At 38.6% G+C, this 27,310-nt stretch overlaps 1 protein-coding gene across 4 annotated transcripts in view; it reads right to left on the bottom strand.

Moving 5' to 3' along the window:
- Positions 1 to 1,654: 1,654 nt before the first annotated feature.
- ddx3xa (DEAD-box helicase 3 X-linked a) overlaps positions 1,655 to 27,310 on the bottom strand; it is a 44,224-nt gene continuing 18,568 nt past the window's right edge. Inside the window, exons 4-20 of one of the 4 annotated variants that reach the window (XM_072585150.1) lie at positions 26,952 to 27,005; positions 26,393 to 26,464; positions 24,116 to 24,313; positions 18,461 to 18,581; positions 18,034 to 18,231; positions 16,418 to 16,517; positions 16,167 to 16,302; positions 13,021 to 13,112; positions 12,833 to 12,931; positions 12,598 to 12,758; positions 9,802 to 9,946; positions 8,530 to 8,674; positions 7,828 to 8,009; positions 7,503 to 7,620; positions 6,882 to 7,035; positions 4,792 to 4,901; positions 1,655 to 4,435 (exon numbers count right to left, since the gene is read on the bottom strand). In XM_072585150.1, the coding sequence (XP_072441251.1) occupies positions 4,359 to 4,435; positions 4,792 to 4,901; positions 6,882 to 7,035; positions 7,503 to 7,620; positions 7,828 to 8,009; positions 8,530 to 8,674; positions 9,802 to 9,946; positions 12,598 to 12,758; positions 12,833 to 12,931; positions 13,021 to 13,112; positions 16,167 to 16,302; positions 16,418 to 16,517; positions 18,034 to 18,231; positions 18,461 to 18,581; positions 24,116 to 24,313; positions 26,393 to 26,464; positions 26,952 to 27,005 (2,162 nt within the window). In that variant the 3' untranslated portion in view covers positions 1,655 to 4,358. The remainder of the gene's footprint in view (positions 4,436 to 4,791; positions 4,902 to 6,881; positions 7,036 to 7,502; positions 7,621 to 7,827; positions 8,010 to 8,529; positions 8,675 to 9,801; positions 9,947 to 12,597; positions 12,759 to 12,832; positions 12,932 to 13,020; positions 13,113 to 16,166; positions 16,303 to 16,417; positions 16,518 to 18,033; positions 18,232 to 18,460; positions 18,582 to 24,115; positions 24,314 to 26,392; positions 26,465 to 26,951; positions 27,006 to 27,310) is intronic. The other 3 variants (XM_072585152.1, XM_072585151.1, XM_072585153.1) reach the window with 3 other exon arrangements.

Here is a 27,310-nt window from a genome sequence, read left to right as displayed (position 1 = left end):
AGTTTGGGGGGGGGGGGGGGGGGGGGGAAGAAAAAAAGAAGAGAGAAAGAAGAAGATTATAGGAGGGACCTATGGGGAACTTTTTCCACACAGGTAGTGTACGCATGGAGCTGCCAGAAAAAGTGGTAGAGACTAGTACAATTGAAACATTTAAGACATCTGGATGGATATATGAATAGGAAGGGTGGGGGGTGGGGGGCACGGTTGGAGACTATTGACTTACAGAAGATTTATCACTGCAGAGTGCTGGTATAGACTATATGATCTTGCTATGTTCTGGTCATTGCTAGTCATGTGAGCAAGGAAAGCTTTTAGTGTTAAATGTTAGTCACCAAGCACAGAAACAAACCCTTCTGTCCAACTTGAACATGCTGGCCAGACATCCCAGATCTGACCTAGGCTCATTTGCCAACATCGGTCCATATTCCAGATGCTTGTTAAAAATGTTGGAATTGTGCCAGATTCCTCCACCTCAGACAGTTCATTGCACATGGTGTGAAAAATTGCCTCTGGTCCCTTTTAAATCTTTCCCTCTTCACCTTAAACCTATCCCCTCTACTTTTGCTCCCACCCCAGGAAAGAAAACTTCGCTATTCACCATGTCCACACCCCCAGCAGTTTTAACTGCAAGTTACCCCTCAGCCTCCAACACTCCAGGGTAAAAAGGCCCAGCCTATTCACAGCCTCTCCCTACAAATCAAACCTTCCAGTCCGAAAGAATTAGAGCCTTAAAAGGCTGAGAAACAAATGTTAAGCAAAAGTTAAGGGATATGGGCCAACGGCAGGTATATTATGTTAAGGCATACACTAGTGCTTAAAAATGCAGAATCTCAATTTACACGCACTCCTGCCACCACATTGTTATTGGTTCAGATGAAAAACCATGCTTACCCAACTGTAACTAAACTTCACACCTGATAAGGCCTTGAACATGTTGGATTTAAGGCAGAAGACCAATACTGTATACAGGTTTAAACAAAACAAAGTTATCCATATACAGATTTGTGCAGAGCACAGTAAACAGGTTACTTCCAATTTCAATTTCAAGATCTATTCACAGCCAGCAATTGGCTACAATGTCCTAACAGCAAACAGTTATAGCGGTTAAAAGGAAAAGCATTGGCCAAAAACTAGTTCAGTGCTTAGTGCCATGGAAACTGAAACAAGAGGGGCAAGCTGGGACACATTTGAAACAAAAAAATGCTGCTCCTTTGGAGGTTAATCTGTCAAAAAGTCACACACTGTACTGGTCATATGGCATTAAGTGATTGGCAAATAAAAGTGAACTGAAGAGTCCTCATAACCCCATGCAGTCTCATTTCCAAAGCCACAAAGTATGAGCGCCCTAGGTTGCACATGCTTGGTACCAATTTTTTCACTAAATGCTTATTCTCTGAAGTTCAAGTACCAGTTGAATTCAATAGTATATGGATCCAGATTTTAAAAGTTAGACTTAAAACTACATTTTCTCAGGATCCAGAAAGCTTCCAGTGCAAAGTGACAATTGCAAAATTAGTGGATGATCTAAAGACTAGATGACATTTCAAACCTTAATGGACTTGCAACATTTCTATTAAACAGGAGCCTAAAAGATCAAGTAAGGTTGGGACCAGAATTTTCTCCATTTTCACAAGTCAACAAAAGAAACCATTAGTTGATGCAGCTCAAACCTTTTATTGATAAAATCATACAAGTAATGCACAGCGGAGTCTTCTCGTGCAATGTGGAGCATAGCATCTAAACTATTATAGAAAGCAAATTCTAGATCTACAGTGACTAAGAGGTATTCAATGCACTGAGCAAGGACTGGGACATTCATGCACTGCAATAGTTTTGTTGGAAGTTACAGCATGAAGAGCATTTCTATAATTTGAGAATGTTAGGTCTAAAAACTACCACTTGCTTAGAAGTGTCAAGTTGAATACCCAAGTCACTTAATACACAAATGCAACTAAATGCAACAATAAATTGATAACCACATGTATTAAATTTGCTCTTTGCCAGACATTCACTAAACATAAAAAAACAAATTGGAGTACCTCAACATTTTGCCATTTTCTAAACATTTTCCTCTAGAATTTTAAGAAACTCTGTCCAAACCTTGGCATATTTTATTTCAGTTTTGATCAAATTACCCACATGAATGAATTTGATAGGACAATGGGAATTAGCGGCAGTCAAGGCCGACGGTGGGTTGTGGTTCAGTTTCTGACTCTGGGTCCAATATGACCTTAACAATAAGAGCTCACGCTACCCCGAAATATATGTATATATATTCACGCATACGTTGACATTCAACATTCAAGTGCCAGTGTTTTTGGACTGTCTTTTGGTCAAGTTACTTTTTCGGGTTTTCTATGAACTTTCAAAGAATCACTTTAGGCTTACAAAACAAAAACACAAAAATTAAATATTTGTCAAATGAATAAATATTACACAAAACTAGCAGCAAAAATACCTAGATTTGTTGTGTGCAAATAGTTAATTCCCAACTGTTAGACCCCCATGGTCCCAAAATAGTCCTGGTTTGGTATCTAGCCTCTTTCCCCACCCCCTCCCCTTCTAACTAAGCTGCGTTTGACAATCACTGCAAAAAAAAGACTTGGAGGTTCAAGAAAATGCATGCAAGACAAGACATCTGTATATAAAATATTCTTTCTGAATGTGCATTAAAATAAATTTGTTAAAGGTATTTAGATCTCTTATATAAAACCTGATGGGCACAATGTATAAGGGCCTAAACCTACCTGTATAGCACCATTCATCACAAGAGATTAGCTCAATACTGTCAGTGCATCTACTTTCCATTGATGAGAATTTCAGTACAAGAAGGCACAACACACTTCAGATGTATTGCACGTGATAAGTTCTTTTGCTACTTTTCAGTTCGTTCTCCGCCGACTAAGATTTCCAGTAGTTTTTATACTGGCAGTCTGGCCATTTAAGCCAAGGAAAAACCTACCCTATCTTGGCAGTTTGAGGTCAACTCACCTGACTGCAGCATTATACAGCCCAACATTTAGAGGTGGGAAACTTCTTTGGCCAGATTTAGCGGAATAAACTGACAATTTGCCCACATAATGGACAGTGCAAAAGGAAACCCAAACCACTATTCGTAGTGGATATGCAATCGATTACCAGCGTTGGCACCTTGTGCAGTAATGTGTACATTTCCATTCTCTGTGATCTCCAAGCATCAAACTTCAGACCCTAGTGGAGCAACTTTACAGAATCTACAGTAAACAGTTAAATGCGGCTTTTCTGAACTTTGTAACGCAGCTTGAATATACACAAATGTAATTTTTTTTCAGTAAAGAAGCCTGCTGCAGAGATCTTTCTGTTCGTTCCCCTTGACCAAAAAACAACACTAGCATGCGTATCAGACCAAAAATCAGCCGAGTCCGTCTGTACAGTCGCTCGGTGCAGTGGTCCATTTAGCCATTCTGAAATTTCAATTTCCTTTTAGATACGGCAGGCATTTAGATTTCTAATGGATGGATTTTCATCCACACCTAAAAAGTTTCAAGTTTTCAAACTCCCCTAAAAAAATACATTCCTAGCTACTTTCTGCCCACTCCAGGCAAGCCTGAATTAGTTAACTAGCTGCCTTTAATGTTGTCAAGTTAGTAGATGTCAAGTTCTCAACTTTTGCATTTGCTTAGGTGTAGTAATCTGAAACAGCAGTGTATTAGAACTTGACACTGTACACATTGTTGGAATGGCTTGTAAAACTACCATGTCCCCAACAGATATCTATCCAGGATAGAGTGAGCAACATCGGTTTCCCACAGTAGGGATCAGAATGCTGCAAATGCCCCAAGTTGTCTTTACAGGTCACGCATGTCAAGGCCGTAATGGAGGTTGCTGTTTATTTTCAGCCTTGTAACATTGTTAAGTGCAACTGGGGAAATGACTCCTGATAAAGCCATTTCACCCTGCTTCTGCCAAGGTTTGTTTTGCCCAAGTCTCTCTCAGATTGTGCTAGAGAATGATTGTGAGAACTCAGGCCCAATGAACCAGTAGGACATCAAAAATAAAAGTTCCTCTATAAAGGCACAGTACATTAACATACAAATGATCCTCAGTTACAGAGAAATCAACTTAAATACAGCACACAGTTTAAACATCTATAGCCAATATTCTAGTGCTGTTTATGGCCACATTTTCTTCATGGTCTAGGGTTTGTGTTCCTCTGCTACTGCTTTCTCTTTGCATTTGAGCTCCCTTTAAAAATCCAGAGAATCACAGCTGGTAATGTACTGTGAGTTCTTGAAGCTACACAAGGTATAGTCTGGCTCAGTTACATGTGGTTTCCATTTAGCTTGTTTGGCAAGGTGGCATCCACTGCAATATACTCTTCAGTTTCCCCACCAATCCACCTGGGAGTTGTAAGCTCCACCATATCCATCAGCATTGTAATAACTTCCATAACCACCTGGAAAACAAATGCACTTTATCAGAAACTTCAAATAAACAAATTCAATTTAAATTTGCTCACCACCATCTTCAAGGGCAACTAGAATCCAATAAATCCTGGCCAGCCAGGGACACCCACATTCAAGAATCTAAAAAGTTCAATTTGCAACAGTGTGGCATGAAAATAAATGCTGGACAGCAACTCAACTGGATATTAGATTCTGCTAATTAAATTCTATGAATTGGAAAATTATGCATTACTAGCTACTTGGAAAATAGGCTGCACATTTTTTCTCCATGTGAAGTATTTTAACTTCAGACAAAAGTAAAAATTTACCCAATAAATCTCAAGTACTCAGCAGGTTAACATCTTACCTCCTCCATACCCTCTAGGTCCACTATGGCCAGTGCTGCGATTCCCACGAGTATTGAAGCTGCTGCTGGTCTGCCTGTAATCGCGGGCTCCAAATCCTGCTCCAAACCGACTGAAATGCAAAATTCATAATACTTTGAACTAGAAATTGTGAACTTGCTGCATGCAGCTCTAGCATCCCAAATCCACTACTTCAACCTGAATGTACAAATACAAGTACACAACTAAGATATGGGACCAGAAGCAGAAAAATTAACAAGCTGCAAATAAATGAGCAATGAATAGTCCATCTGGAAGGGGCAACTGCTGAGTGTTTAGTGACAGCCATTCTGACCTCCAGAATTTAGCTAGTCTTGAAATTAGAGAGAATGCCAGTGTCAATACTGAAGTCATTAGAACATGAATGAATTATAGAAACTAGATAGCAATTTTATACAATCAAGAATTGGACCATTCACCCAAATAATTACATGTGGTATAATTATAGCAAAGGCCAAAACAAGCAATTCTATATCAACTAAGTAATTGACTAGAAATTTCACAACCGTTAGTGTTCATTCTTTAGAGAATGAACATTTAAGTGTCTAGAAATCAAATTACTACATTAAAAAGGAACCTGCATCACAAATAATCCCCATTTATTGAAGTCACCAATATTAAGAATGCAAATGCAACCATAAATCTAATCATTCTATATGCTCATTTAAATTTTTTTAAATGTGCATTACTGCAGCAAATTAGCAATGTTTTGAGATGAACTTAGCTAGAACTTGTTCACCACTTTGTCTCTTGGTTAAGTGGCAAAATACTGCCAATTAAGATTGTGTAGCTTTCCAAATCAGATTGCCAAATGTTCCTCTAAAAGGTGGTTAGTTATTTTAAGTCAGTCATAGCACAAACCCTTCAGTCCATCTTGTGAATGCTGACCAAATATCTTTATTTAATCTAGTCCCATGTCCCTGTAGATCCTTCCTATCCATATACCCATCCAGATGCTTAGTAAAAAGTTGTAATTGTAGCAGATTCCTTATCTTCCTCAGACAGCTCATTCCATATACACCACCCTCTGCATGAAAAAATTGCCCTTTAAGTCCCTTTTAAACCTCCCCCCCACCCCCCCCCCCCCCATCACCTTAAAACCTATGCCCTCCAGTTTCAGACTCCCCCACCACAGGGCAAAGACTTGTCTATTTACCCTATTCATGCCATTTTACAAATCTCACCCTACAGCCTCAGACACTCCAGGAGGAGGATAACCCCCAGCCTATTCCCTGTAGCTCAAACCCTCCAACCCTGACAACAGCCTTGCAAAATCTTGAGCCCTTTAGCTTCCATTGTTTCTGGTAAAAGGTTTCAGCAAGAGGAGAGCTGTTTCAGATGAACAAAATCAATTGCAGAACTTTACAGCACAAAAGATACTGCTCAATTTCTTTACTTAAGAGTCCACACAAACCTACTCAGATCCTACTTTAACCAAAGTCATATTTTCTATTCCTTTCTCATTAAAAGGTTTGCATATCTTTATCTTAAGGAAAAATACACTTGGTTGTTGCAAGTAGTTGTCATAACCCTCATTTAGAACCCAAATACTTCTAAATTTGTCCTTTGTTTACATTCTCTTAAAACACTGCAGACTAATACATTTGCATCACAAACTCTTGGAAATTACCAAGATATTGAATACCTACAAAACCAAAATAAAAGCAGCACAGTAGCAGTCAACATAAGGTTAGAATTACAGAACATAGTAAAATGAAAATCTCAAATATAGTTTAAAGCAGCCATTTCACAGTCTAGTTCTATACACTGTTACAGTCAAAGCTCTGATTGCACTGAGATTTCTCAACCCTATTAGGAAGGCGTTGCTCCAAAAAATCTTCACTGGATTCATAAGTGCTACTGTATGTTAATGAATGCCTAATCTTGATATCAGGCATAAAATAATTTTGTTATACTCCGAACATTTTGCAGATTCATCCAGTTACCCACTAACCTTCTTTCTAGTTAAAAGAATGTTCTTTCTGTTGGACCACCTCAGTTGATGGGAGATGCAGAGAGTGCATGCATACTCAGGACTTATCTGCACACTTACCTCTTTGATCGTCCACGACCAGAGCTCCTATGCTGTTGCTCATATGCCAGGTTTTCTAGCCAGGATGGTACTTCTTGCTTAGCTTCCACAAGCAGATCCAGAAGATCTTTAGTAATATTGCTGTTCTTCTCATTAAAGAACGAGGTGGCAAGACCTAAATAAGGACAAAAGCAACCAAACTATATTCACCTAAAAAACACTGCATTTCATTAAGGCTACTGTAGCATTACTGGCATACCCACTATGTTTAAACAAAAACAAGTACAGTAAAATTCTGGCATTTACAAAAATGTGCCAGCTGATCAAATATTCCAGCTAAGAGATCCTTATACGTAAAAACAATAGGAATGTAATGCAGAAGGTATACACTTTATTTTCCAGCATGAGTCGCTTAATAATAATGCAACTTTTTCTAAAAATTTAGTAGCAGTGAGACTTCTTACTTACCCTCAACTGACTACTTTGACATCACAATAATACAGTAAACTTGGCATTTTAGATATATAGTTGCTGCCAGTTTAGAGTGCCATTTCATAAGAGTGCTGGTTAAAACAAAGTCTGCTGTATAATCCCTTTTATACAAAAAAAAAAGGTGTGGTAACTACAGCTGATGAAACATACCAAGGTTGCCAACTCTACCAGTTCGTCCAATGCGATGCACATACTCCTCGATATCACTTGGTAGATCAAAATTGATAACATGTTTGACATTAGAAATGTCAAGCCCACGGGCTGCAACCTGTGGATTAGAAGTCACATTTAACCAATAAAAAAGAATCAGTAATTCACACTGAATTTAGTTTATTTGTCCGAATGAAACAAAGCTACAGCTGGTTGGAATATAAACTGGGAAGTCTTTAAATAGGAATTTAAAAATCTCAAAAACATGCACAATTGCTTGTTTATACTTGTTCAATATTGCTCAAAAATTAATTTTGCAAAGTACCGCAGTGGCAACCAGGATGGGGCATCTTCCAGAGCGAAACTGATGCAGAGCCTCTTCTCTATCTCTCTGAGAACGGTCACCATGGATACTTGTACAAGCATAACCCTCACGATAAAGAAAATCCTCCAATGAATCAGCACCTTTCTTAGTCTCCACAAAGACCAGTGTAAGGGAATCTTTGCCTTTAAAAAAAGCAAAAACTAATTAGTCGGATATAAAAGAAAGAGGAAAGTATCCCTTGTTTGAAAACAAGTTGTGCGTGCTTATGTAAGAGATAGGAAGTCAGTTGCATCCAAAGCCGAAATAAAGTGTCTAAGTTGATAGTGACTGCAAGTTGCTGCACCAAATCTTTGCATTTTTTGCAAAATTTCAATATGCAGCTAATTAGATCAGCAACCACTCAAACATCCTGAAGTGCTGACAGTAAAACAGTTATTCAATTTCCCTTCTGGATCACAATGGCCATGGAACTACTTTTTAAATTACTGTCCATCTAAAACATCATGAACACATGTTGCTCAGAAGTTTCATAACATCCTCAATACAAGACAGTATTCAGAAAATTAGCTCAACTGTAGGGAAACATTCTTTTAAGGCTTAAACTTAGCCATATGCAACTCAGCATGGAGGGAAATAAAAGCATGCAGTGATCCACTTCAAATATATCGGATTTCAAATAAAAGCCTGTTAAATTACTTTTACCTGTGGCATTCAAGAGGTCCAAAAGGAATGATCGCTTGTCCTGTTCCTCCACCCATACCACTTTCTGAGTTATGTTTTCAGAGGTGGAACCCACACGACCAACTGCCAAGAATATATATTCATCAAGAAAGTCACGAGCAAGTATCTACAGATAAAATTTTCATGAGAAAAATGTAGTCAAACACTGGGCAATTATAATAAAAAAGGTGCAAATGACAAATCTTGACATTTCTCCACAAATATTACAAAAAAAATTAAAGTCCAAAAGTCTGTCCAAATTGTTGCCTAAAGTTTAAGTGAATCAAGTCATTAACAATTGCCATTTCAAGCACAATGTCAACATTGAGCAGGAAGCAAATTATTATACTGACTGCATAATGCACAACATCCCACAATTAACTACAATGGGCAAGACTTGAACACTGAAAAACAATGAAAACTGTCACTGCCACAGAAAATTGAACAAAGGTAGGAAGCTTAAAAGTTTGGGAAAGGCATTGGAACAGTGCAATCAGGTATCTTTCACAGTAGAAGGTCACAGTCTCGACATATCTTATTTAGGGATTGACATCTTTCCTTGGCCTGCCTTGCAAAATTAAGCCACAATGAGATTTACATGTTGGAGAAAGGAGGAAAGTCAGGCCACTTCTTTGAAGATCTTCAGCTGGGTTTACTCAAGTCATGTGCTCAAAATCTACAGAACCACAGCATAACAGAATGCAAAGAGTGGCAACAGATCCAAGATTGGCTAATTACTGCATTAGTCACTAATATATTCATTCCCTCAACTTTCAAATACTACAGCTACTCCTAACCCTAGTGACAAGCAAATTAATACAGCTTGCCAGAAATATATTAAAGGTTTAGATAGCAAAACCAACTTTGAAGATCTACCCAAAGTCTTGTTTGCAGTTCCTACACAGTAAAGCCATTTGAGGTTTTAACTACCAAATGCATTAAAAATTTACATAAAACTGAACCTAGGTCTTAATGCTATGTCTGGTGTAGTACAGGACAGGTATTTCCTAGATATCTTTTAAAGATATTTCAGCTGACCCTTGAAGTGAGCAGTAATTTGGTAAAAACTTTTGAACAATGATTTTAATCAGAATGATAGAAGTCTCTAGCTGTCCTGAAAACAATTCAAGGAGGGGCCTCAAGGTCACAGCAACTGTCAGCCCAACATCCCAGTCCTGCTTTGAAAATGAAATGCAGACATTTGTGCTCACTCCAAACCGAGCAACTGTATTGCTGAGAGCACCAATCACTAACCTGTATCTCTTTTGGAAATGTTGCACTGAACATCAGAGTCTGCCTCACGTCTTTTGGTGGCATTGCATCCTGCTCAACAATACGGCGAATCTGTGGTTCAAATCCCATGTCAAGCATCCTGTCAGCCTCATCCAATACTAAATACCTATCAGACAAAATATTCAGTTGAAGAATGAAGCAAATATTGAAAACAATGGACGTTCAAATCCAGAAAGCTACACTGTATAACTCTTCATGTGCTCCCTCCACAAACTGATCCGACAAGTGACTTAATCAAAAAAGCTATTCTGACCTGGTTACAAGCTCTTTCAAGAAAGGGAATACTAAAATACATACATTTGAGGCAGGCATCTGAATAGCATTCAGGAACTAGCTAATTAACAATTCTTCACTTGCAAACTCAAGTTGGTTAGCCGTTTCCATCTACTACAAAGAATATTGAGTTGGGAAAGGGAAATCTACTCATCCTTTTATAAGATGGTAGCTTATGGTTTAAGCTCTTATCCAGGATTAAAATCATACATACAAGCTCTCAGATCAGCCAAAATTAGTTACAAAGTATACAGATTAGCTGGATTCTTTTCTGGATGTGGGATTAAATTAATTTAGCATTTAAGAGGTATTCAAGGGCTCAGAGCAGTGAGGACCCCTTCCTCTGGAGTACAAGATCCAGCTTCAAGACCACCTTCCTCCGGTGCATCATATCATGTTAGGCCCAGTGCAACTTGCAGTCAAAATACAAGTCAGTAAAGTTGGGAATTGTACAAAATTGGGGAAAGGAAGTTTTACTTTGGAAAGTGTTAATCTTTGAATTGGTTTAACTTTCTACAGGGAAGGTTGCTGATCATTAAATCTATACTGGTGTTTTGCTCAATTCTACTGAACTGGTTTTAATTAGTACAGACACTTAGTTAACAAAATACAGAAAAACTACAAGTAATTAAACAAATATTGAAGTACAGCAGGGAAGATTTCAAGTGACATGTATCACACTTATGCTGGAAATCCCACATGCTGTACAAGTCAAGCATGTCTGGAAATTAATGCAATTCAAGGTACTTCAATTCAGTCAAGCTGGAGCCTGAACTGCAGATATCAACATCAGGATGGGACAAGCTTACTCACATCTTGTACCAGCTGGTGGTCAAGCCTCAGGATGGGAGTGGAGTGTTGATTGTAAATACTTGGGTGGGAGAGGGAGGGAAGTCGACAGGAGTGCAGGTGGAGTTCAGTTATTGCAGTCAAAGTATATACTGATGACAATGGCAAGACAAGCAATACAGGACCATACTTATGTAGTCGTGAGGAGCAGGCACCGAATTTAAAAAAGTCAAAAGGAAAACCAGAAACCATGCATGGACTGGTATAGGGCAAAAGATTAGAGAAACAAGTGTGTGGCTCTGAGACAGTGTTAGAACATGAATTCCAGTTTGTGGGGCATTAATCACTTTACTGGGAAAAGCAGGGGTCTTGCCGGTGGGACAATCTCCACCTGAACAGTACTGGGGCCAGTACTCTAGCAACTTCAAAACCTCATACTTGGGAAGTAGTTTTAAAATAAATAGTTGGGGCCTGGAGTAAAGTTGGGAAATGGTTTAAAAAAAAGATAAAGACAAAAAAGATAGACATGAGAAATGATACATAGACCATGACAGGAAGGGACAGAGCACAACTATAAACCAGATAAGGCTTGATGCTACAATAATGACGACAAAACCAGTTGGATTATAGCATTTGAAATAATACAGATGAAACTGATTAAAATTTATATTTGCACTGATAGCCTCAGGATGCAGGATGACAGATTACAATCTGAATAATGAAAGGTACATAATTTAAGGACAGGATGCTAGGAGGGGTGATGTAACAATGGTATTAGCACAGGGGGATGTTCAGGAAACATGAACAAGTATTTTGGGTCAAGACAAATCAGTGTGAAATACAGGCCCTGTTCAACTGTACTGACATGGTAGGGTCAAGTACAAGGATGGCACGTAAAACAAGCAGGAGCTAGTCAAAAGACCACAAGTGTTAGGAGGGATTTTAACTGCTAGACAGATTGAAACACAAAAAGGGAAGAATGTTTTGTTTGCAAAGTTAATGATGTTTCTGGAGCCAGAGAATAGGTATAAAACTAGTTGCTATCACATTAACTTGCCTCCTTCAACAGCAAGGGAAGGATAAAGAGTACCAGAAGATAAAGTAGCTATGAAAAATCAACTAAAAACTGGTGGCCTTAAGTAGTTTGTACACATTTTCCAACATAGGGGACAGTCAGTGGAAAAAACAGGTTGCAATTAAACTTCAGGTTATAGATTATGCAGTGTTTACATCACACCACTATACCACAAACTATAAAAACAAAAAAAAACCCAACTTAAAATTAGACAGCCCGTGCACTGCTAGTGAGAGAACTGGCAGTCAGAATTGAAGGCTTGACCGTTTTGATTTTAAAAAAAGCACTGAGCAGAGCATGATCAGCATACAATAACAAGTCAACATAAAAAAAGTGTCTAGTAGGTCCTCAACTTTTTAATAACACTGCAGGGAATAAAGGAATACAGCTTGTTCGGCTATAATGTGTTTTGTTAACACAAATTCACTATAACAATTAAATTGGGGGTGCTGTTCCTAACACTTCAATTTTCTATAATGCAGGGTTGCACAAGAATGCAACCATTGCATTACAGAAGAACTACTTGTATAAATCACTACTTGAAATCAAGTCCAAATTAGTATTAAATTCATTCAAATTACTCTCGAAGCACAAGCTATTAGATAAAAGATTTAACATACTTGCAATAGTCTAATCCAACCTTTCCTCTCTCGATCATATCAACTAAACGGCCAGGTGTGGCAACAAGCAGATGACATCCACGCTCTAAGTCTCTGATCTGTTGTCCAATGTCAGCTCCTCCATAAACTACAGATGGTCGAACTTTAGAACGATATGCGAACTGCAAATAAAGTTTAACATGTAAAACCATTTTTCATTAAATATTAAAACACCAGTTATTTGTAAAAACCTTACCTTTCTGGATTCATCATAGATCTGTACTGCAAGTTCTCTGGTAGGAGCTAGAACCAAAGCAATTGGATATTGCTTACGGCGACCATATTTAGAGGAATCCTGTGGAATAATCAAAATTCAACATTAGACGACTTCAGTGTTGAAAAGGAAGAATGGCTGAATTCGCAAGAAAAATTAAGCGTCCTTACTTGAGCTTTTGCATTCTTTAAAGCTTCGCCAGGACCTTCTGCATAGATTTGGCTAAGAATAGGAAGCAAAAATGCTGCAGTTTTTCCAGAGCCTAAAGGGATAACAAGTAATTAGCAAGTCTAATTATTTTGTATGCAGAAAAATGATACTAATCTTATACTCCCCTACCTACACTGATCTGTCATTCTGCAAATAAACTGGACAGAAATGCCCACATTAATAAAGCAGAGTAACCAATTTCGTCTGTGACCAACAGGAGTCAGAAGGAGCAAGTGGGGATGCACTAATTCACAGGTTGCAACAAATGGAGCTGCCCTGATGTCTAGACTGAAATAGTGAAAAGTTAAGGAATCAGTGTATCCAAACTTGTCAACAATAAGTTACGAGAACAGTAAATTACAGGAGGACTTTATACAACAGTCAAAAAGTGTAATTCAAGATACATTTTTAAATCCAAACTGACTGGCAGAGAATGCATCAATTGGCAGTTGGGAAAGCAGCATTTAAACCTTAAAATCAAGCAGTGAACTTTTTCTTAAGGCAATGCCAAACCAGTGAACAGCTTTCGTTTTAGTTTGGGAAGTTTAAACAGGTGTGTTCATCAGCAAACAGATCTGTGGATTAATGATTCTTGCTTCAAAGATGTCATTCATGCTGTTATGGTTACAATCCTAGAATCAGTTGTCAGTAATTTTAAAATGGAACATCCTCATTGTCTAACTGCAGTGTCACTGTTGCAGATTTTCCAAGCACAGGCTGGTTGCGTACAGTATTTTCCTGCTGCAAACAAGGATACACTCATTGATTGTAGGAAATTTAATCCAAGACTGACGCACAATGTGGAAACAGGCCCTTTGGCCCAATAAGTCCACACTGACCCGCTGAAGAGCAACCCAAACTCATTTCCCTACATTTACCCTGACTAATACACCTAGCACTGAACAATTTAGCATGGCCAATTCAGATGACCTGTACATCTTTTGGAATGAGGGGGGAAACCAGAGCACCCAGAGGAAATCCATGCAGACACAGGGAGAGAGAGAGTGTACAAACTCCCAGAGACAGACTCAAACCCGGATCCCTGGCACTGATGTAGCAGCGCTAACCAGTGAGCGACCACACCACCCCTTTTGGCCCACATACCCCAATTAGATAATTTCTGCTGCATATTGTAGAAATTCAGAAGACCTAAAGCTGGAAGCTAAGAATAGCCACTCAATCCTGGAAAGACAAGGCATCTTCAATGTTTGAGTGGCAGTAAAAGTAAAACCTGGGATATAGAAGTGTTGATACCAGAGCACCACCATCAAGCCAAAAAACAACCAAACATACATTCTGGCTATCTTGACAAATGAGTAAGGAGATATCCAAGGCCAGTGAGATGCCAGGTTTACAGACGGTATATCCCAAAGACTGGTGATCACACTAAACAGATCTCTTCAGTTGCTTGCAATAAAGACACTGACTGTATCCAATATCCTGCACTTGCAAAATTCAGATTAGCTCAGATTCACAACTGGACATTTGCTGAAGAATCCAGAGAGAAAAATTACATAGCTCACCAATTTAGGAACTTCAAAGCTTGCAATGAGGTGTGCATTTTGGAAGCTCCATAAAAGAACAGGAGCCAGTACTTCACAGACTCATGTTATGAAGTCAAATGAATGTATGCTCACCTTAAGATAGAAAGCGTTTACTGAATTTTGAAGTTCAGCCACAGCAGCTAAACAGAACAAGACTGGATGTTCCAAAAGACATACACATAACAAGTGACTGTTAAATGAATATGGAGCTTTGGTTGCTGTTTTGACAATTCAAATTTAACCAATTAAACAACACCCAGGATACTAAAACCTATTAATGTTTGAATTTATGATATTGGCAACATCAGACCAATTACAGGGTATGACATTAAAGAGGTATAAAATCTGGGCTTTGAGAATTCTGAGCGTAACTGCCATGGAGCCTGAGGGCTAACTGTCCATCTAACATCTTGCTCTCGAAGAAATAAGGTGGCACTATCAAAAGAGACATTTCCCAGTAAAACAAACCTCAGTAAAAAGACAAATGATGACCCAGGGAGACCAGCAGATGGAAAACCTAAGGCAGTGGAGAAAACTGACTGTGGACTTGAGATTAAGTTAATGTAATGTTTAATTGTTATGGGAGCAGCGTTTTTATAGAATTGAGGTAGTAAAAAAAAAGTGTTCAGATTGTGAACACTAAACAATTGGAATTAGAAAAAGAATTGCTTTTCTTTAAATAGGGGAAATTAGGAGTTCTCTTTCACTAACTTCACAGGTTAGAAGGACAGGCAAGCTTTTATGGGTGTTTGGTTTTAATTAACAGTGGTTCAAACTCTGTTGTAACACACTAACAAGCACATGCACTGCATCTTTTGGGAAGATGGAGAAAGTCAAACTGCCTAGCTTAAAACTTACTAAGTCTGGTAGTTAACGGTCAAGAATTAGTGTATTCACCAAGACAACATTTCTACTAGAGTCCATCTTCCAACAAACCACCAACCTCCTCACTAGGTTTTACTTTCTGTAATTGATTTTTCTTGCAAGTTGCCCTGATGACTGACAAAAATAAACTCCAAAAAAAAGTGTTCAAAACTTAACTTCAGTATCAACCAACTATACAAGATTGATAATGGATGTACAAAAGATTACGGTGGGTCTGGTTTCACATAGGTGTGTGACTATGTAAAGTCAAAATTTCCCCTCTTCACGCTCCCCCAACCATATCCTAAAAAGGGAGATTTGTAAAAACCCATCTGGTTGAAGTGGTGTCAAAGGTCACCAAGACTAGCTTACAATTTCAGAGTTATTAATCCAATTTAAACTCAATAGCAGCTTGTGGGATTGCAATTAGTTTTCATGAAGCATTCATACTCTTCCTCAAAATAGAAGATTTGAAAATTTAGTCAAAGGCTCTGACCAATTGTCGAAGAGTATTCAATTTTAAAACAGCACAATAATAGTTTACATATTTCACAAAAGTATGACAATAAAGCCTAACTGACAATACATAAGCATTCAAAAAAGTAGATAAGAACAAAGACAAGAATGTGCCAAATTAGCACGAGGAGCAGCTCAGGCTACAAATATCACTTGTGCTAAACTTTCAAACATATACTTGCCTGTTTGAGCACATGCCATCAAATCCCTCTTCGATATAATGATGGGGATTGCATGTTTCTGCACAGGAGTTGGACGATCATAGCGACTCAGCTCAATGTTGCCCATTATTATTTCTCCCATGTTTACGTCCTGGAACTAAAATGCATAATTCAATTTGAAAACTACTTGGTCCAGCCATTAAATGTTGCCCTTTGCATTTCTTAAGCTGGTTTTCCTTAAGTGCTACTATTGCATCACATGGTCTACTTACAGTTTCAATGTGAGGAGGAGAGTTGGCACCAGTTGCTTCAACAGGAATGTCATCATATTTCTCAAAGTTGATTCCTGTGTTACTTGCAGAAAACAATTCCCTAAACAAGAAAATTGCCTTCCTGAGAACTTGAACATGCACTGCAAGTTTATCTCAACAAAAAAATTAACACGCAACTGCACCAATAATATCTGCTGCAGCACTTCACATTATAACCGAATTTAAGTTCAATGTACAGAGGAACCTCTATTATCAGAATTTCAGATTATCCGAAGATCAAGGTCCCAATAGAAAGGTTTCAAAGATGTTTCCAACACTGATTGCGCCTTTTGTTTACAATGATTAAAAATGAACTCTGCTTAATGAAATGCTGCAGAGAACAGTCCTGGACATCGATAGGTGCCCAGCTATCTCCAAGTGACTGGCCACTCATCCCCTATCTCTTTCTTCCCCTTCCCTCCCTCCCAAACTTTCCCTGGAGTTCTCAACGGGAGTGCATCCTAAACCCTGCCCCCACTTCCCCTGTGAATCTAACATTGTTCAGTACAGGGCAAAGGTTGAACTTGTCAAAAATGTTGCAGTAAAAAAGTTGTGCGTGCTATTTTGAGACACCCCCAAAAGTCAGCAGCAGTCTCACTGTTGCTTTCCAGTCCAGCTGCCCCCGAGGTGGGGCACTCAGCAATGCTGCAGGTCCCTTACACAGGTGTCTGCTCAGAAATAAGCCTGAGACAGAAGGAGCAAGGCAGGCAGAGTAAAGAAAGAGGAAACTTCAGAAAACTGAGCCCCAAAAGGAGATGCATTGAATCAATTAACCAAATAATCAATTATCCAAACAAAATAGTGCCCACCTGTCTTGTTCAGATAGAGGTTCCTCTGTATAACCAATATGTAAAATGTCAGATAAGAGAAATGAGACTGAAATCCACCAAGTACCAAAGCAGGGAAAAAAAAAGGGTTCCCAGTTGATATTTGAAGAATGCTCACATGGTCATACGTAAAACACAGATCATTCAATCTTCGAAATCACCCTCAAAACATGCACACATTCTTCTGTCCACTGTCCAATGCTCAATGCGTTCAACACTTAGCTAATGATAAATTGGAGATGCTGTGTTATGTTTCTAAAACTTTGCACCTCTAGCTTCCCAAGATTTAAACTGGTTTACCATCATACTATGGCCAGACACATCACCCAAACGACTGGATTAGCTTCTATGTATACAAATATAGTACTAACTTTGGACACATCTGTTATCTGTGCCATTTAAGTGTCAGCCAGACATCCAGTCCTAATGGCCCACAATTTCCTTCAAGTCAACACATTCAATTTTTCCAGTTTTAAGTTCAAACCCCCACCTCCAACCGAACTGTAGTCTCTATCCTACTCTCAAATGCCAACATCACCGCCAGATTAATTTACAATTCATGCAGGTCAAATGTCTCCAGTTTACAATTCATTAGCTCCCACTGCTTCACCCTTCCCAGATTGCACACCCACCAATCATGTAACTGCACCAAATTCTGCTGCAGCACAGCACCTCCAATTTCTAAGAAATTCAGGTCATTGTATCTACATTCAAAGCCTTGCTCTGAGTGGCTAAGAATTCAAAACTTACTGCTCCATGCGTTCATTTGGTGGCAGCTGTTTTGACCAATCATCATCATCCCGTTTGTCTTCCACCCAACGACTATTTCCACCTTCACGAGATCCAAATCCTCCACGATCCATTCTGCCAAATCCTCCACGGTCAGTGCGGCTCCCAAAGTGATCATAAGCACTATCACTAGCATTTCCTCTACCACGATCGTCATATCTGATGTGAGCAATAACAGTCCAGCAGAAGATAAGTCACTGAGCCCAGGGGCATATAGACACCTGGCACAATTCAGGAGGCATTACAAGTAGATTTATGCATTTCAGTTAGAATATTCACTACTCAAGTGGGAGGGAAAAAGGGAGTTCAGAGTATAACTAAAATTTTAAAAAGTTTCAAAATTAGTAAAAAAAAAACACATGGTTATCTCAAATCAGAATCATCCTACCTTCCCCTTCCACGATCATTGAAGAAACTCGATTTACCCCGATCGGCTCGTGATCCAAAACTGCTGTATGGATCTCTAACTTCCTTGTTACTCCATCCTCCATCTCTCTCATAACCAAAGCCTGTCACGTAAATAAGACAGACATCAATGCTACTGAGCTGCGTTTCAAAAAGTGTCAATATTTTGAAGCAGAAATCTCCCACTGAGCGAGAGAGAAGATAAGGACAACGAGGGATAGGTAATGATTGTTAGCCCAAGCCAGTGATGTGCAGGAGCAAAATTTTAAAGAGTGTTTAAGCATTGTATATAATGCCAAACTGTTTAGAGCCAGATATCATAGCACTTTGTTCTGCACAACTGCAGAGAAACAAGTGCAAATATTTGAAATTTAACATTTCTAAAAATACATTTAATCCATGCAAAGACCGAATACATGCTAAAATGCACTTACTGAACAAGCTGTTCAAGCAGGCTAAGTTCCTAATCTAGTGTGAATTGACAAAGTGTAGAATTTGCACAATACCCTAAGCAATAAGTAGCTGGACTACCAGCAATGAGTAGTCAGTTTAGAATTAGATTTCAGTCATGGATGAAATCCAGAATGGAAAACAAAAAATCAGAAAGCAGGCTTTTCACTACTACTAAATTTTGAATACATGAGCAAAGTCTGCAGGAGTTTGTACACTATTTGAAACAAAGCCAGTTCGTGTTTTTGGGAGAATTCTGCTCACTCAGCATCACCAGAGACATAGTTCTTGCCCCAGACTATTTTACTGATTTCAGTGTAGTTATGAAGGTGCAGAGGACTGAGTGGGTGGATGCATGCATACTTTTGCTACCATGACACTTCCTTGCAGCTTCCCAAGGAAAGCAACCACCCTGTTCCTTTCAAAAGGAAAGGAGATCTCATTTTTGGATTAGAGCCCAGACCACAGGACTCTAGAGTAGTGACCATTAATCATAACCTCAGCATAAAAAACACTTTTACATTATACTTTTAAGTGTTAGTCTGCAGATCTTTCATCTTAGACCACAAGAGTGCACAAAGACTTGCCAGTGCTTCTTTAAACACCCTGGTATTTCTACTTTAGCTAACAAAACAGTGACATTAGATATTACAGGACATCAGGGTGCAAGCAGGCAGTGATTGGTTAATATTTATTAACTTTAATTTGTCTGGTAACATTGTGTACAACATCAGATGGCAACTGCACTCACGGTTAAACACGGTTATCACTGACTAAACTTAGGCGATTTTTATTCTGCTGAGTAATGTCACATCAGCAACTTCAATAGTTGAGACATTAAACAAAAAAAAAAATTAGAAGCAAAACCCATTATCTGATAATCAATTGATCATAAGCCAAGTAAGATTCGCACAGTACATGCGCTGAGATCAGTGTAGTGTAATTTCACATTAAGTGACAAATGGTGAAATTCTCTCAAGTACGTGAAAGCTCATTTGTATCTATCATACAGATTGCAGAAGTGGTCAGCAAAAGTGTTAATTTCACAACTTAATGTGGATTTACATTATACCAAATACTCTGGTAGTGGACTTGGCTTTTACGTTTGCCCAATGTCAAAAGATACACCATCGAGTGCATAGGGCTTAAATGTTTTGGTTGCCTTTCAAATAATACGGCAGAAAGTTAGTATATTTCTAAATGAACATGTCAAACTGAAATAAAACAGCTCAGCAAATAAGGAATTCAAAGTGAAATTAAATTGATGAAACCCAGGTCTGACAGCAGCTGTGGGGGAAAAGCAGAGTTAATGTTTTGCTTACAGTGGCCCTTCAGAACGGAAGGCTAACCATTTCCTCTCCAAAAATGCTATCAGAAGTACTGAATTTCTCCAGCAGCATGTTCACTTGTTTCAGACCATAAACACTGGTCTAAAAATTACCTTGCAGATAAAGATAAAAACCAGTTTTTAATCACCTAGCTCTTTTAACAGGTCTATTTAGAGTTAAAAGTCACAATACCAGGTTGTAGTCCAACAGGTTTATTTTGAACCACGAGCTTTTGGAACATTGCTCCTTGATCATGTTTGGAATATCCTAACCACACTAGTCCCTCCAAATAAGCCTGTTGGACTACAACCTGGTGTAGTCACTTTTAACTATCAGTGTTATTTTTAAAACTTGTACACCCCAATCCAACACTGGCACCTCCAAATAGTGTCTGTTTAGGATTTGGTTGGAAATACCAACCATTTGTTTGTGACAAATTCATAGAGGTTCTTGTCTCTATTCTCAAACTACCCTGTAGTGATGGGTCATTTCAGTAAAAAATTTGAGAATAAATAAACTTGCCACAGCAATTATCCCAGTCAGTAAAAGGTTGTGACAATACATAGCTTTAAGTGTATACTGTCCTTTGAAAGGAGTTTGAGACAGAAGCCAAGTGATCTGCTGAAAACCGACTCAAGTGAATAGCTTGAGAAACCTTTAAAAAGTTGAAACAACAGAAGCAGCCTAAAGGGGTGAAGTTCCTACAGAACCAGGAGTTTTACTTTTAGCTGCCTGCAGTGGTGGGGTCTTGAAGCTGAAGATGGCAGCTCTGTTACAGCTAAAGATGGGTTCTCCTCCTGCTGCTAGAATTGCAGGAGACACTATTCTACAGAATTTGCCTTTGCCAAGGGTGGTTAGGGGATGTTCTGACTAGTGAATAGTTCAATAGTTATATAGTTAAGCCAATCATTGTATTTTTCCTTTTCATACTATGATTTAAAAAGTGCATCTTTCTTAAAGTCAATGGTTTGACCAATTGAATTGCATCTGGAAAAAATGTCTTAACACTTAATTTGGGTCTAGGCTGTCAACGTTTTGAGAGATTTGTGCTGGTTGACAACAAGGTCTAGATAAATGCTCAGCATTCACAACTAGTGTCAACTGCTGCCAGCTTTAAATGCTAATTCAGATATGAGATTTAGAAAAGTGGGATTTTGATCAAAAATCCTAGAATTAAAATCAGATGGCAGTTTACCAGAACTAAAAGAAACTAACTGCAGTTACACAGCAGTAAAGTATCCCAGAGGTGTAGGTTAGTGCTCTAGGTACAGCGTTCGAAAGAGCACCATGGCTGCTTTGGGGCACTTAAATTCAATTAGCAAGTGTGAAATTGCAAGGCCTCAGTAGTGGTAAACTATCTGATTCAGTAAGCCTTTTAGTCAATATCTACCGCCTTTGCATAGTGTGGCCAACATACAACTTCAGTGCTACAGTCATGTGGTAACATAGTCCTCATCCCTAATTGCTGTGTAGATGGAGGCCAAAGTGCTGGTTTTTAAGTAATGCCCACAGCCCATGAGAAAAAGATTATTTTTTTCCTTCAAGACTTTAAAATATGCAGTTGCCCTCATCCTCCTACAAATTTAAGACATAAATGCCCAAGATGTTGAATGGGACTTGGAGGCCCTTAGCACTAAGACAATCAAGGTCAGAATGTAGGTGCAACAAGTATTAGTAAGACAGGTGAGAAAGTACAGAGTTCTTGCTTCAATTGTATAGGAGCTTGGTGGGAATTCTTAAGGACAGTATCACTGCTGCCATGCCTCGACCAAGAGACCCAGATTCAAATCCATCTGCTCCAGGATGTGTAGTGACATCTGATTAAGATGATTGGAAAATTGGTTAAATAAATTTATAGGAGCTTGGTAGGAACCCCTCATGTTGTGCCACTATTCCTAAATCCTAAATCCCAGGTTAAGCCCCACTCTGGAGATCGGAGATAAAACCTCATGGGGTTCTAAAAAATCCGTAGGAATATTCCTAGCTCATGCAAGATTTGTTGCTACAGAGGAAGTATAACAAATAAGCTCACTGGATTGGTTCCTGCTCCATGCAGAAATTGCCAACCTGGGCCTATAATCTAAAGATTGGGAAGAATTGATTTCAGCATTTAGTGAATTTCAAAGTAAAAATGATGCATTTAAGACATTCCCTTTGACAGAGTCTAGAATCTGAGGACATTTAAAACTAAGGATATATTATATTTAGGACTGAGCCAAGGAGAATTTAGTCTTTGAAATTCTCTTGGGATACAGTCTGATAGAAAAATTACATAATGGGTTAAAAAAGGATAAAGAGAATAAAAGGCATAGGAGTATCTGATCAGGTATTGAATAACAGAACTGGTTAAACAGGCTGAATGGCCTACTCATGAACTGACACCCCAGCCTACAAGCAATTTAAGTAATAGCATTATTAACAAATGGTAACCATATTTAATGCAGAGCAAAATACAAGGTTAGATCACAGCCTACGAGCACACGCAAAAGGGGTTGGATGAGATGGTGACTTTTACAATAAGGCACTAAACTGAAGGTGTGTTACTTTAAATTGCAAGGTAAAAATTAGTCAAGGATTAAAATAAGCAATTCTCACACCAACCTTCACATGCATACTTGTTTCTACTTGCATTCTTCAAAGTCTGCAACTGGTCCCAATCTTGAGGTGTCCATGAAAAGACACTTGAAATATTGTATCAAGCCCTGCTATCTCTAGTGTTTTCCTGTAGACATTCGCTTCCAATTTGGCAGTCTCAAATTTCTACATTTCCTCACTTTTGTTCTCCTGTCAATCTTCCTATTTTCTACATATTGTTGCTCAGCTAAAAAAATTGGATGTACATCAGTCAATGTCTGGAATCCTCCTCCAAACTTCAGTCACTGTCCTAATCTTGCATACTGGTGCCAACATTTAATGCTCTGAAATATGCCATAGTTGTAGTGAACACACCTAAGTTGATTTGCTGAGGTTTCATCCTGTCTAGGTGAAATCAGTGCTTTGGAGCTTCCTTTGAAGTGTTGCTGTAATTTAGTTCCATTCCTGCTGCTTCCAGTTGTTCATTGTAGTGGTCGGTATATTAGGTCTTGGTCTGTGTATGATTGAGTCCATGAATAAGTGCCATGCTTCTCCAAGTTCTATCTAGCTTGTCCTATGTTTGTCATATTGTCCCAATCAAGTGTGTTTTTTTTAAAATCCACATATGGCTGCTAGGGACAGCTAGTCATGGTGACAAATTCCATCAGGACAAAACAATTGTAGGATAACTTAGATAAAAGGACAAAAAAACTTCTAGAAGCATAGCACTCATCCACAGACTCCATCAAACACGCAGACCTATACTCGACATACAGGCCACTACAACAAACAATCTGAACGGCAACCAAAAGCAGGAGGAAAGGAACGAAACAAATTCCAGAGGAGACAGCCAGCAGTGATTCAGAGAAGGCTCCAAAGCACTGAAAAACGTCACAGACATGTTAAGCAGCATCTGCAATTCAACTTTCCAGCTCTGTGAACATATCCACAACTATGGCAACTAGCACCTGAGCCACAAATCTTTATGCAGATCTTCAGCTGTGAAATATCTTGAGAGTATTTTTTTTTAAAAAAAAGATTTAGATCAGTTCAGTTGGTAGTTATGGTGCAGCAATAACACTCATCTGAGCCAAGAGGTCTGGATTCAAATCCTATCTGCTCCAGACGTGGACCATATTTCTGACCAAATTGATTAGGAAATATCTTCAAATTGATTGTATTGCAAATAATTAGCATGCTCAGTTTGGAAAACAAATTTCTCAATCAACTCCACACAAGCAGTGATTGAACACTGGCAAATGAACATTGAGATTAGTTTGGCACACCTGATCCAGCAGTTTGCTGGGCACCAGGATTGAACGCTCGATTCCGATAGCCTCCATGGCCACTTGTGTCATTTCGAGTACATCCTCTACTGTTCAGCTCAAAACGATCACGGTCATAACCATTTATGCAACTTTCTCTTCCATCATGGCAACCATTAATTGAACTACTTCCTCGATTTCCAGAATCCCAGCTTGAATCTTAGTTTACATGAGGAAAGAGTGTTAGCTTTCAGCAATACCAACAGTAGTCTGCACCTTACCTGCATGCTCGAGGGCATACCAACATATCAGTTAACAACAAGATGCCAATTTTGGTTCCACTTGTTGTGAGGTTTAGTATTTGATGGGAAGGGTTACACAACCTCTGCATCCGATAGAGAGAATAGAAGTCATAGCAAAAGCAAACCGTTTCACCACTAAGCAAGCAGCATTTTTAAAATCAATCCCTTTTGTTGGAAATACCAGTTGATTTCCGTAAAGTCAGTACTTACCAAAAAAAACATTTTAAATTATAATCTGGTTACAACTAAGTTTCCTAATTTGGACTTTTACATACAAGTCCATTTTACATCTCATACCATTACACTACCCACTTTATGTAACCAGGTTACCCCAAGAACAGTATTCGAGATGGATTTCATCTAGATGAAGTAGTATTTCTACAGCATGAGTCTTATGCAAAATTACAAGTTCAACAGTCACTAGTAAGCTACATCTAGCAAACTTGCATTACACAAAACCTTGAGCAATGCAGCGCATTGAGCCAATTACCCTCCATAACCCAACAGACTGCTAACCAAAGCATGAGTAAATAATTAAAACAATGATAATACCAACTTTTCTAAACAGTCAGATTGCATTTCAGAAGGAAGCTACAGCTGGCTTTGGAACACAATCATTTGCACTTCTCATCTGCTTCAGGTTAGATCTTCTCAGTGGCTGGTCAACTACAATAATCTCAGGGTCCCTGACATGACACCACCATCTGGAAACCAACCATGGCATTTTATAACTAGGTTATTTACCCATAAACCCCCAAGATGTGCTTATGATGCTAAGGCTGTACAAAGCACTGACAGGTGAGAACTGACAACTTCAACTAGAATTCTAACAGGTGGTGATGAACATTTAAATAGTTCAAGCTAGCCAAGAAAGCAACTCAAATTAGTCCTTACCGTTGCCCTGTAAAACAGAGCAACTGAAGGCTTAGGTGTACAAGAACAAGTAATTTCCTAGGTATTACATATGCATTAAGAATCTTAGAAATAAACCTTGATGACATGGAAGCAGTATAGAGGCACCATAAGGATGCAGGAATGCAACACAGATCTTGTGAACAGTGAGTCACTTCTCTTTCAAGGGAGCTGGGGATAGAGGTAGCAGAACATTGAGAATTTAGGGAGAGACTCAAATGCCAAACAGAAAAGATCAAGGAAATCTAGAAGAACTTTTTCTGGACGAAACGAACTGCAAACAAGCTACAATAGGCCAGCTAAAAATGGTCACTGAAAGTTCACTACACCTTGTTTCAAATAAACATCAAGACATCCAGGAAGATTTAATATGAAAAAAGCTTTAAAAAACGATACTAACTGGATATCAGGTACTGGAGACAACATTTCAACAGGGTACAGCACACAATTAACAGCTCTAAGAGGGGTATAGTCTGAGACACCTAGGTACCTGCAAGTTGATAAAAACCAATCACTGCAAATATTGTAACAAGTTCATGAAATATAGACTTTCATTTCAAGTGTTCACATTAACAGATTCCTAGAATACAAAAAAGGTGACAAAAATCCTGTACAAGCATATAAAGGTTAACATTGAAAGGCTTCCAGTTGCAGTGTTGTGCTAGTATAAAATGTGGAATGAAGGTCTTAGAATATTAATTCCTAACATGCAGAAAAACAAGCTTTATCATGCCAAATTAAACCAATTTCCAACCAGATTGTGTAAGTTAGCAGTTAAGTCGAGTAACTGAAAATTGTGTTAGCTTTTAGCCAAAGGCTAATACATGGCCAAAAACTGGTAACTGCTCAAAAGATAGCACACACACTGAACAATCTCTATTGTCTTAAGTTACTGTATTATCCTTGGTCCCCTCCCCCCAATACATAGATCATGGATTTATTTGTACAGAATGAACTTGCACAGTGCAAATGTGCAGTTACTTTAGATTAAATTGGGCATCTACTGAACCTGCAGAATTTAGTGGCACATGCAATGTTAGATTTTTTTCTTGAAAATCATGCACCACCATGTCAAATGTCATACCACTTTGGTCCAGCCAGATTTGACTGCAGCTCTGATGCATGTCCACCTCTTGCCAGGGACCTCTTGGGAAAGCTGAGGTAACAGTAACAAGCCAGTTTTCAGAAGGGATTTATTGCAAAAGCTAGAAGGGGATACTTTATTACCTGTTTTACAGCACTTCCAACCAGCTTTTTCTTCCACAATAGAAAAAGATGTTTCTGCAATTTGCAAGAACTTAGTATGGTTTAAACAAACCAATAAAAATGGATGCTAAATTGCTATGTCCAATATAAAGGGGTTATTGCAGTTATTTTGTTTTGACAAAGATGAAGTGCTAAGATTCTACTCAGACCAACCTTAGCCCAAGTAATATCTTCAGATCATGTAATATTAAACAAAATTTAATAATTTTCACAATGCTAACTTGGGTCCATTAAGTGTAATTAGGGGCATTTAGTTCAAAATCGGTGGTAGTTACTTACAATGAGACACCAGATCTGCATGTGAAAAAATCTTAATTCAAAGCCAAACCTCATGCCTTTTCACACACTATTTTAAGTGCAAAAAAGTGCAGACTTACAAATTCTCAACATTGGATAATTAATGGGACGATTTGTTCCAAATGGATTATAAGCTGAAAAAGAAATGGTAGCTGTCAATTTACCTAATGGTGAAAAACAATTACATCCAAGTCAACTGCAAGCATTTAATTGCTTGCAATTTGGTGCTAACTTAACTTGTGATTTGGGAACGGAACTTTCAAAACTAAAACAGATCAAGAACTTCAAACCATCTGCAATGAATTCAACAAGATTCAGCACTGAAGCCAGTCTTTTCCACCATCCCCAACAATGGGCAGAATTCCATACTGCAAGCAGAAAGTTGGTGGGCTTGCAGACTGTATATGCAAGCTTTCCACCATGGTCAACCATTACAACT

Source organism: Chiloscyllium punctatum, chromosome 15 (assembly GCF_047496795.1).
Source record: "Chiloscyllium punctatum isolate Juve2018m chromosome 15, sChiPun1.3, whole genome shotgun sequence".
Classification (NCBI taxonomy): domain Eukaryota; kingdom Metazoa; phylum Chordata; class Chondrichthyes; order Orectolobiformes; family Hemiscylliidae; genus Chiloscyllium; species Chiloscyllium punctatum.
Note: the sequence above shows the minus strand (reverse complement) of the source record. Positions and strands in the feature narration are given on the sequence as shown.